This window comes from Octopus sinensis, linkage group LG7 (assembly GCF_006345805.1).
Source record: "Octopus sinensis linkage group LG7, ASM634580v1, whole genome shotgun sequence".
Lineage (NCBI taxonomy): Eukaryota > Metazoa > Mollusca > Cephalopoda > Octopoda > Octopodidae > Octopus > Octopus sinensis.
This window is the reverse complement of record NC_043003.1, coordinates 47,174,900-47,187,189: the sequence shown is the minus strand read 5'-3', so window position 1 is coordinate 47,187,189 and position 12,290 is coordinate 47,174,900. Positions and strand designations below refer to the sequence as shown.

General features: G+C 36.9%; 1 protein-coding gene across 1 annotated transcript; it reads right to left on the bottom strand.

The window, feature by feature from the left end:
* Positions 1-5,072: 5,072 nt before the first annotated feature.
* On the bottom strand, positions 5,073-10,963 carry LOC115213971 (cyclic AMP-dependent transcription factor ATF-4). The gene is made up of 3 exons (XM_029782976.2): positions 10,808-10,963; positions 6,885-7,109; positions 5,073-6,310 (listed from the first exon to the last, which is right to left on the bottom strand). Exons 2-3 carry the CDS (start codon positions 7,054-7,056, stop codon positions 5,364-5,366), a joined length of 1,119 nt encoding a protein of 372 aa, XP_029638836.1. The 5' UTR covers positions 7,057-7,109; positions 10,808-10,963; the 3' UTR covers positions 5,073-5,363.
* Between the last annotated feature and the right edge of the window lie 1,327 nt (positions 10,964-12,290).

The following is a 12,290-nucleotide window of genomic DNA, read 5'->3' as shown; positions in this document are numbered from 1 at the left end:
ATGTGTTGCAAAGTGAACTTTTTAACAATGCAATCATGCCTGACTACTACACAATGTCAGGGCTGACCTGGGGCTGCACAACAACTTAGTGTTACACACTTTTTTGGCCTCTGTTTTAGCAGAAATCTATGATGATCTCTTTGTGGTTGCTCAAACCTGCTAGAACTACAGTAAAACTCAAATCTCACCATTCAGTCTGAAATGAGACACACATTGAATAATGAATTTGGATACGTCCGTAAAACAACTATGTAGATAGTCACAGCTGGAATGTATTGGATTAGGTTTGATCTGGGTATAACAGTGTAGTTTGAATTACACCAGCCTGGAATGGTATTTATGTTTTCAAGTCTACAGAGAAGTGATGGCAAAGTTCATTTTCAAACCACATTCCTTTGCTCTAGAACAAAGAGAGAGGGAGCAAAAGGCAGAATTAAATAACTTCCTACTACAGGAACAAGGCCTGGAATTTTGAGGCTGGTCAGTTACATCAACTCAAGTTATTGATTAACTGGTACTTATTTCATTGACCTTGAAAGGATAATGGCAAAGTCGATCTCATCAGAATGAAAAGACAGACGAAATTCCATTAAGCATTTTGTCTGGCATGCTAATGATTGTCAGGTTGCTGCCTTGAAAGCATTGAGTAACCTAAGATATATTGCACTTGAATATAATATGGGATGTAACCATTTTGATGAATTGAATTTGCTCAATTGGGGCTGACCTGAGACTAAATTACAAGCTATGTTACTGGTGTGAATCATCTTGATACATTTCGTTTTTGGACTTGGTTTGCAAGATTCTTTATATGAGTTCGTGTGTTGAAGCATATTCTTTTGTGTCTGGGGAGAGTCATTTTCTTTTTGTGCCTTATAATGTAACACACTCACTGGTAAAATTTCCACTTATTAGTCAAGACTATTGAAAAGGTTGCAAGACAACGAAAATAAAAATAAGAAATAAGTGGAAATTTTACTGGTGAGTGTGTTAAATTATAAGGCACAAAAAGAAAATGACTCTCCCCAGATACAACATCATGATACAGGATAACTATCAATATTCAGATAGTTTCCAGTCCTTCATGTCAGGTAACTTATTTTCAACTACAACTTTAATCTGTATGTTCTCCCATGTCACTGACTGTTCACCAATACATCAAATTTGGCCCAAACATCCTGTAATCCCAGTTACGTGGATTTAGCCATTGAGTACCAGATGTTTGATCACGCACTTCAATTAGGGTTTGAGCTACAAGTCCTTGTATAGTTGTGTAGTGTACTACTAAATCGGCCATCCATATTCCTTGAACTTGCAAATACAGTAGCTAGATTTATCTCCCAAATCCCTACATGACTGTGTAGTTTAAAAGTCTGCTTCCTGGTTCAATATCACTCCAGAGCACTTTGAGCAAATGCCTCTTTTAACTATACACTGTGAAAGCAGTATATTATACGAAACTACAGATATCACCCATGGAAAATATAGTGGTCACACGACTAAAGGGAGGTAACTCTAAAATGTCAACTCGTTAAAAATGAACGTCAGTACTTGATCGACATCATTTAGGAAAACCCTTGAAAACAGTGCTCCAGTGTGGTTCATAGCCACAGAAACTTAAATCCATGAAAAATAGCTGTTCTTTTGATACGGTTACATTTTCGTACTAGAAACAATATGGAGGAATAAGAAATATCGGTCGGATGATCAGAAACCGAAATGCTGTGTCGATGTAAGAAAGAAATTTCAATCTTTCAAGATGAGATTATTAGTTACATAATCATCATTGCGATGATAGGTGTAGGAGTGGCTGTGTGGTAAGTAGCTTTCTTACCAACCGTATGGTTTCTGGTTCAGTCCCACTGCGTGGCACTTTGGGCAAGTGTCTTCTAATATTGCCTGGAGTCGACCGAAGCCTTGTGAGTGGATTTGGTAGACGGAAACCCGTCGTATATATATGTATGTGTTTGTTCCTCCAACATCGCTTGACAACCGATGGTAATGTGTTTATGTCCCCGTAACTTAGCGGCTCATAAATACTAGGCTTACAAAGAATAAGTCCTGGGGTCGATTTGCTCGACTAAAGGCGGTGCTCCAGCATGGCCACAGTCAAATGACTGAAACAAGTAAAAGAGTATTATCTTAACTTTCACTTCTCCAGGCCTGTACAAGTTATGAAATTTTTGAGGCATATTTTCATCAGCCGGACGCTTTTCATATCGCTAACCTTCACTAGTTTGCTAAGCAAGATATTTTACTTAATCTTTGGAACATGAATCGCACAGTAGTCAGATACACGTTTCATATTTCAATTGAATGACACCACAGTGACGTATGTTGACAACTGTTGTAAAATGCTGACGCACCTACACGCATATTTATATATATACACACAATAGGTTTCTTTTATGAAATCCATTCATCAGGCATTTGGTAGACTGGAGCTATAGTAGAGAACACCTGTCGACGAAATTGCATAAGGAAGTAAACTTTTCTACTACACAGTCGCTCCTTCAGTCAGTTTCTAGCCGTTAAAAAAAAGGTTACCTGGTCTAATTAGCTTTACCAGCCATGACCATCCCATCTTTGCAGTTAAGGCGTAATTTGAAGGAGATTTAGCTGTTATTTCTAGCAGGTCGAGTGACTATAGAGAACAAGCGTAGGTAACCCTTTCTCCAAGAAAAAGGTTGCATGAGACCTGGTTCATTATCAGGCAGATTAACTACCAAAAATATTCAAGGTAATTTTTCATTACAGGTGTTGTTCATCAATTCCCATGGACCACAGATTGCCCATGACTGAAGAAGCTTTCCCAATGACTCATGTTACTACAAACCAAGGGGCAGTGGGACATTGATAATGGTTTCAAATTTTGGCAAAAGGCCAGAAATTTTAGTGGTGGGAGTGTTAGTTGATCACACCTACCCCAGTACTCGACTCATCTGCTACTTGTTTTATTGCTCCCAAAAGCATGAAAGGTAAAGTCAACCATAGCAGAATTTGAGCTCAGAGCATAATTGGCGAGCAGAAATACAGCAAAGCATCTTGTCTGAGGCCACAAGAATTGCCTTGCATTGAGATATTGATAGCATTTTCAAGATCTTGATTTATAGTACACTGCTATGTTTTAGCATGATGCCTTGGTGATCATATTTAACTTTACCTGTGCTGAGGAACAAGCAACCTAGCTTACTTTGTTCCAATGTGACTGAACAAAAACAGAATCATTCCTGATTAGCAGCAAATGGCGGAAGCTTTTACAGTTATTCAATCTGCTATCATAACATTATGTCCAACATACCTCGAAAAAGATGGGTTGGTTATGGCAAAAATAATTTTGATCACAGCTCTGCTCAGTGAGGGTTGATTTGCCTCTAAGATAAACATAAATCATCCCAAAATGGAAATATTGCTTTGTAATTTATAATATTCATTTTTGGCATGTAAAAAGCACCCACTACACTCGCAGAGTGGTTGGCGTTAGGAAGAGTATCCAGCTGTAGAAACACTGCCAGATCAGACTGGAGCCTGGTGCAGCCCCTGGCTTCCCAGACCCCGGTCGAACCACCCAACCTGTGCTAGCGCGGAAAGCGGACGTTAAACGATGATGATGAAGTACCTACTTTTTAAAAAACAAGTAATTAAAAAAAAATTCAGTTGGATCAATGCTCATAATTTGTAGGCTTTCACAAACTGGTGAAATCTTTAATTTTCCTGACAGTTAATATGACATCAGCTCAGAGGCCAAAGTGTAAGTCTTTATGTAGGTGCCCTGACCTGCTGGAAAAAAAGTCAAATCTCACCACTGAATTAAGACAGAGGACTGTACTAGGCTTCAATCTGATCTGGCAAGGTTTCTACAGCTTGATGCCTCTCCAAGCACCCACTACACTCTTGGCGTTAGGAAAGGCATCCTACTGTAGAAACCATGCCAGACCAGACTGGAACCCGGTGCACCCTTCTAGCTTGCCAGTCCTCAGTCAAACTGTCCAACCCATGCCAACATGGAAAGTGGATGTTAAATGATGACACTAAACAGTCCCTGATATACAAAAAAGACTGGAACATCTAGCATAGCTGAATGGTTAAGAAATTTGCCTTTTAGCTAAATGGTTTCAGGTCACCACATTGCACAACTTTTTGGGTGTCTTCTATAGTACTGCACAAATGCCTGGAGTGAATTTGGTACATGAAAATTCTGTTGTATATCCATGTCTGAATGTTCATTCACATGACTGACTGAAAAACATAAGCTGATGACAGTAAGAACACCCAGCAGTAAAATCTTGCCTCATACAGGTCCCTGTCCAACCCATGGAACCAGGGAAGAAAACCAAGCATTTCGTCATTTAAATGTCCACTTTTCTACACTTGCATGGGTCAGATCAAATTTGTCAAGATGGATTTTCACAGCCATATTCCCTTCCAGCCACCAACCCTTACCCATTTCCGAGTAAGGTATTAATCCCCCATGACTAGACATTTTTTCATGGAAGATTGGAAGCGAAAAAGTTTACATGACTGTGACACTTGTTTACAACAATCGTTGTAAACAGCCTTTGGTCGAGCAAATCGGCCCTGAGACATTCTTTGTAAGCCTAGTACTTATTCTATCGGTCTCTTTTGCTGAACTGCCAAGTTACGGGGACGTAAACACACCACCATCGGTTGTCAAGCGATGTTGGGTGGACATACACAGACACACATATATGACAGGCTTCTTTCAGTTTGTCTACCAAATCCACTCACAAGGCTTTGGTCAGCCTAAGGCTATAGTAGAAGACACTTGCCAAAGATGCCACGCAGTGGAACTGAACCCGGAAACATGTGGTTCGTCAGCAAGCTACTTACCACACATCCCCTCGTATGCCTACACAACACATAGAACGTAGATAACAATTTGTCCTTTGAAGCTCTATTTCCAACATCAAATACATGAAGATTTTCAACAGCTATCAAAAAAACCACGACAGCCAATCTGTTAACATAAATGCCTTTTATTCCTATTTATGATATCATAGTACACAAATGAATAATATAGAATATTAAGTAGTGATGAGAGAGAGAAAAAAAAATTTAATTCACTAAGTAATGGGTATAATGTTCAGTTCTTACAATGCACATTAGTATTGGTGTGAATTAGTTGAACCGTTACCAAAAGGAGATGAAAACAAAATAAAATGGTCCACTAGCATATATGTAATGTTCACAATGACTACTAATTTATTTTAACAAAGCAAAGTTTCACATAAATAATAATAATAATAATAATAAAAACAACAAAAACACCAAACTAATGTGATCATAGTAGTTTCTAGCACAGCGCAGGGTGCAGTGGCTGTTGGTTGTGATGGCAGAAAGCTCTAACAGTGCTGAGATGATTTTGACCTTGCTTTCTTCACCTCTTCCATCAAGTTAGCCACATACCTGATCTCTCTTTCCAAGTCTTCAACCTTTTCTTTCAATTTTGCGTTCTCTTTTAACAGTTCTTCCTCTTCACCAAGTCTTATCTTGGCCTCAGCTTTCATCTTCTGCCGATACCGAATGGCAGCGTTTTTGTTCTGGAGCCTCTTCCGTTCTTTCTTGCTGAGCTGTTGCTGTTCTACCCCTGCAGTGCTATCGTACGGCAACGGTGATGATGGCGGTAATGATGGTGACTCGGTACTTTTGCTGTCTGAATTATATGGACTGTGGCGGTTGTTATTCTTTGTACGACACGACTTAGATCCCTTAACTTTTCCCTGAAACTTTTCTGGCTGTGGAGAGTCTGAGAGTATCTCTGGTTGTGGGAAGGGAGAGGGAAGTATCTCTAGTGAAAAGGGAGAGCCAGGCTGAGATGAGAAGCCAGTGGTGCTTGAAGGAGAACTATCAAGATAATAGGAGTCAGTTCCAGAATCGCTAGATGAAGGTGAAAGGGTATTTGCAATTCCTGAATGGCCAAGTGAAGATGAAAAGGCATCTGAACTGTCACTGTCACTTTTCACTAATCCCACGCTGCTTGCCAACAGCCCATCTTCACTGACTTGATGTGGCAAATCTGTGCAGGGCTGTACTGGCTTGGCCTGAAGGTCATTTGTTGTCACATCAGGATTAAGCACGCTTTCTAAATCATGGCATGATAATGGTGAAGACATAAGTTCTTCATAGCTTTGGTGATCAAAGGATGCAAATGTTTCCACATCCTGGCTCAGTTGAAGAGATGAGTAGTCAAGGAAAGAATCACCCAGAGGATACATATTTCTGCCACTGACATTGTTGACAGAGGCAGTAAAATCAGACGGTAAAGTTTCTTTATCATAAAGAAATATATCTGTAAAGAAAGAAAGAAAAGAGTGTGAGAGCATGTAACATTACAGAGAATAAAAGAGCAATTTTATTTAAAGATAAGAACCTAATACTAATTAAGAGACTGACAGCTAGACAAGTATCCATATAGAGGAATGAATAGCATCAGTACTGACCAACAAAGCAAAGCTTCTATGAATACAACTCGATCTTGTTTAAGAAACTAAGTAAAGAATATACTATGTTAGCAGATACTTAACTGTATTTTAATCGCTTTAGTGCTTTTCTATAAATTCTATTTAACCCAACTAATATTTGCAAGTAAGCTTTGCTGAAAGTCTAGCTAAACTGAAAACTCTTCCCTGAATGATCAATGCAATTATCTTTTATACTATCATGCCAAATTCAATAGCATTCAAGCTATGTGCAATTATCCTATCTCAAATTATTTTAAGTGAGCTGTAAATTTTATTACATTAACAGAAGACAAAAAATTCACAATTATAATTAACATCTTTTAAGCCAAAACAAACATGTCAAAGTCTGAATTTCTTGCATTGTTTGTTACAACAGTTGAGCAGTTGGTCTAAAGAACTTACCTAAGTCATTCGCCCTTTCGTCAGGAAAGGATTTTGGATCTGACAAAGAATCAACAAAAGTACCGATGTCCATTACGTCACCTTTCATCAAACCCATACCCTGTCTTCCCTCGCCCAACCAGTCGAGTCCGGAATCGTTCAGTTCCATATCCATGTTTCTTTCGGTTATCATCTATATGAGATATTTCGGTGGCAAATGCCAAAACGCAAACATATTGGAGAGACCTGCAACAGAGAAAAAGTCAGTCTGAATAAACCATGATATAAAACAATGCAATGACAACATTAAAAAGAAAATCTTTCTCTTGCAATCCGAACCTGCTAACATTTTACCAATGAAGATTTACAGAGTTTCCTAAGAAGACTAATAAATAAAAACCAATACAATTACACAAGTTCAATGAATGTACTCACCTCCAGTGATGCCAGACGGGAAATATTTTACTAAACCAGCTAACATTGCAATTGGGAAACATGTTCGAATCACTATTTAGGAAACAACAATATCAGATGGGGAGGGAAGTTCTACAAAGAATCGGCAAATCTTCAAAGAGTGGTTTGCAACGGAACAATTTTTCTCGATTGGAAGCAGATGCAATGTAATTAATATGGCCAAAGGGAAGCTACTCTTGAGAAGAGTCCTGCAAGCTAAACACAAAATACGGTGATGTCTTACGCCACGTCAAGGTTCCTTTGTTGGATTTTTGTTTTTAGTCAAAAGTGTTTTTTGCTAACGTAGTGTCTTCGTTAAAAGACATATCAACACGTTGCAAGCGTCGTCACAATACAGTAAGGAATAATTAAAAAGACACGTCGATAGCCAGCAGCCAACGTCATGGTACACCGCTTATATATCAACGGCACTATTGAGAGAAATATCAGCATCATTGCTACGAAATTATCTGACGTGGAGCACTTTGAAGATATTTTTTTTTTAAAATCCAATAAATCGACCCCAGTAAAAATTCTATCGATTTTTTGCCGAACCGCCTAGTTAAGGGAGACGTAAACAAACCAACACCGGTTTTCAAGCGACAGGGGGTAAGCAAGCATATGCATCTATTCACGAGCTTCCATACAGTTTCCGTCTACCAAATTCACTCTGTAGCAGAATACACTTGCCCAAGGTAGCGGGCAGAGGGACTGAACCCGGAACTACGTGGTCGCAAAGTGAGCTTTTTAACATTATTTCACAGCGTAGGCTACCTTATCATTGGCGAAACACACAGACACGCTATCTTGTCAGTAAAGTTAAATATAAACCAAACACGCGAGCACACAGACACGCGTACTAACTCCCCCGCCATCTCCATATTGAATGATGAACAAAACATTCCATTCAAGTCAGAGAACCCATTATTTTCAGAACCAAACAGCTTTTTGGTATTATTAGATGATATCCAACGTTATTTGAGCTAGTTGGCCTAAATCACACACTAGATATTATACAATTACACGTGTCTAAATATATTCTTGAGTGTAATGAGAGAGGGAGGCGATCATAACATTTATTATACATGCGAAGATCGGAATTAAGATTGTTTCATTTCATTTATTGTACTTTATTACTTTAGTTTGATCCCAGATTACTTCTCTCCTTAAGTAGACATATGTCTTAGTATTTCATCCAAGCTAAATTTTCAGAAATGCTATTCAAGATGACGTCCAATATATCTTTCCGTTTTTAAGATAAGGTGATGAGGATTGAAAGCTACTCGAAGGACGAGCGACTTCGTAGATCAGTTGTGCTCGTTGACTGCAACTGAATAACAATATCTAATGAAATTGACTGTCTTTACAAAGTGCAAAATAGATACAAGCATGACTGTATCGTTTAATTAGTACGCTTCCCAATTGTGTTGTTCCAGGTTTGATCGCATTCAGAAGAAATCTTAAATTGCTCGCAAGCGTCAGATTTAGTCCGTCGTCCGGCTTAACACTACTACTTGGAATAGCTTCGGCGGAATAGACTCTAATTGCAAGCACTATGTATCAGGCCTCTCCGCTTCGAGTATATAATCAATGAACTGAGCTTCTTTTGTAAAGGTCATGGAGCCTGTCCTACCGCATGTGACGTAGCCGCATATAATACAGGTATGGTATATCCATACAAGTGTGTCCCTCGACTTTCGTTGAGAAAAAAATTGCTATTTTTTAGATGAAATTTCTTACAATAACTTTAAGATGCAGTAGATTACGATTAAATCAGAATTAAAAAAAAAATTGTGGCGGTACGCGCATACATACTGACACACCACTAGGCGGGCTTCGCATTCCACTTTGTTTCCCTTTTATAGTAATTACACATTGTTTTAAAATGATCTTAATTCAGCATCATTATATAAGCACATCATGTATAATAAAAACCAAAGACTATAGTTGTATTAGCCTAGTTAATTCGGCTCAGTATATGCGAAGACTAAAAGCAGTCCATTCGAAACTATCTTTTCAAAGGGTTCAAGCAAATTGTCATTCGGATTTTTAAGTATGATAGAAATAATAGCGTTGGCTATTATTTCTAGCAGATCAAATGATCACGTAAAGACTTTGTAGATTAAACCTTAATCGAACAGAGCATAGATCAAAACCACACCATTCAGTATGTCCCCTTTTTTTAAACGGCTGAGCGAGATTTGGTTATTTCAAGCAAGTCGAATGACCCTCAAGAGGCTCCCTCAGATCCTAGGTGCTTTATATTAAAATCCATATTTTCAGGCCATTATTTACGTCTATTCTTGGATTTTTATGAACAGGAGATTAAAACGCATATTTATAACCCAGAAAGGCCAATCCCATACACACAAACAGAATATAAAAAGCTTCCTCAAAAATCATCCAGACAAGCACTAGCTGAACATTAAACGAATATTGATAATCATTCTTTGATTTTATCGACAACTAGATTAATTTATTGAGCCCCCAACCACAAAAAAAAAAAAAAAAAATCATGCGCATGGCTAACAAAGCGATAGCCGCAATGAAGTCATTAACTTCGCAGGAACGACACGTGTGCAAAGCAAGTAACTCTACCATTTAAACCCAAATCAGCTCGTCTGCATTACTGAAAGCCAGTATCACAGGACATTAACCTGTACGTTTCACACGATTTTCCACACGCGCACACACACACAGAGATATGAAGAAATTTAATGAAAATACTATAGAGAATTTCTCGAGGTTTATATTAATACAGAAATAAAAAAAAAGGCGGAGAAACATGGGAATGTAAGAAGGAACATCGGAATGCTGAAGATGTTTTATGAAATTAGGAAGTTGTTTTTTTTTTTTTTTACATAGATTTTCGAACCTGTAAATATACAACCATTTTAAGGAAGGAAAATAAAATAAGCAAAGCATTTTTTGGCGGGGCGAGTTTGTTTGATTTCAGAATCATAAGGACCATATTTTATTACATTTTAACTGCACTAGAAAACGATTTCGAGGTGAAAATGAAAATGTCAAAGTAGACAAATCGATAATTCTTGATCATTTTTATTATATATTAAAAGGCGATTTATATAGGTCATCGTATTTGTAAGTTCTCGTTCAAGAAATCTACTCTGGATGTTCATAAATTTAATCGGACATTGGTTGCTGTGAACAACGATAGGGTGGGGGTGGAGCGGATCAATAGCAGAGGCAAATATGATCACAGGGTTAATATCTAGATCAAACAGTAGAATTTGAAATCAAAATACATTAAAAGAATATCGCGAGGCATTTCGTCCTTTGTTCTATAGATTCTGCCACGTAATGTCTTAATTACAATAGCGCGCTCGGGTGGTAATGAGATTATACTATGTTTAAGATCGCCGAACAGGAAGATCAACGAAGCAAAATATTCAATTTTAATGTATTATTATCGCCTTTTGTTCATAATACAACATATGAGTGTGAAAATATAATAATAAAATACTACTTACGCCATTGTGCAAAGCTAAACTTCGCAACTAGAAAGTTGCTACAGAAGAAATTAGTGAGACATCTTTGGAGCAAACTTGTTAATGACAATGTAGGCAGTGAAGTGGTGAAATTAGTGCGACGTCTTACTTATATAGCTAGATCCAAATTTTCGTGATATTGAAAATTTCTACAAAAGACACAAAAAATTTCTCAAAAATTGACTAATCAATTATTATAATTACAAAATAACAACAAAAGTACAAGTTTTTAAGTTGTAAAATAGAGTAATATATTTGGCACTATTTGTTTTCGCGTGTTTATATCGGTGTTATGTATGCAGGCTGATGCAATAACATGAAAGCCTTTTAACTGATTGGCCAATTGGTGTCTCACCCAAAAATAAAATTTATACATACTTATGTGATATACATGTGTGTATGTGTGTGTGTGTGTGTGTGTGTGTGTGTGTGTGTGTGTGTTTGTTTAGGGAACATGTAAGTGGGTGTTAATTTATGACACTTACACACACACTCACACGCACACACATATCTTTTCTATCCTCATAATTTTTCGCGCTAATGTTTTTCTTATCCTGGCATTCTTCTATTATTCATTCTTCATACTCTGTCTGCATTTTCTCATTCATTTTCTTTCTTTCTTTCTTTCCTTCTTTTTTTCTTTTTTCTTTCTTTCTTTCTTTCTTTCTATCTACACACATACAACATATTTTATTTCCTGTACGAATATCGCTTGGCCTAACGTCAGGATTCATTATAGAACATGTTATATCATGAACATCTATCTATCTATCTATCTATCTATCTATCTATCTATCTATCTATCTATCTATCTATCTATCTATCTATCTATCTATCTAGCTATCTATCTATCTATCTATCTATATATACATATATACATACATACATACTACATACATACATACATACATACATATACATACATACATACATACATACATACATACATATACATACATACATACATACATATATATATATATATATATCTGTAAATATAACGTGACAATTGTTCAGTAGCCGTGATAAAACTTCATATATACTTCATAGAAACCAGGATAAAATCATGTTAATGATATCGAGTGGCTTATAGCGCCTTTTGGCGCCTTATAGCATGTTGGAGCAGTTTATTTCCTGATCCCTTTAGTATAATTATATAATTTATATATATGATTATTAATTTTAGTATATATGTATATACATGCATTATATATACATATATAAATACATACATACATACATACATATATATACATATATATATAGTGTAATAAATAAAATATATGCATACATACAAACATATATGTACGTACCTACATATATATATATATATATACTTTATTTAAAAGCAGTAGAAATTTAACAAAAACTGTTACTCGGAGTTTCACGTTCCCGTTCGTCGGACAGTTTTGTTAAAATAGAACCGAGATGACAATCTCTCTCTATATAAATAGAACCGAGATGA

Coding starts and splice junctions, on each gene's coding strand:
- LOC115213971 (XM_029782976.2), bottom strand. CDS start 7,056: ATGATAACCGAAAGAAACATGGATATGGAACTGAACGATTCCGGACTC. Junction 6,311..6,884: donor CGAAAGGGCGAATGACTTAG/GTAAGTTCTTTA, acceptor CTTTCTTTACAG/ATATATTTCTTTATGATAAA.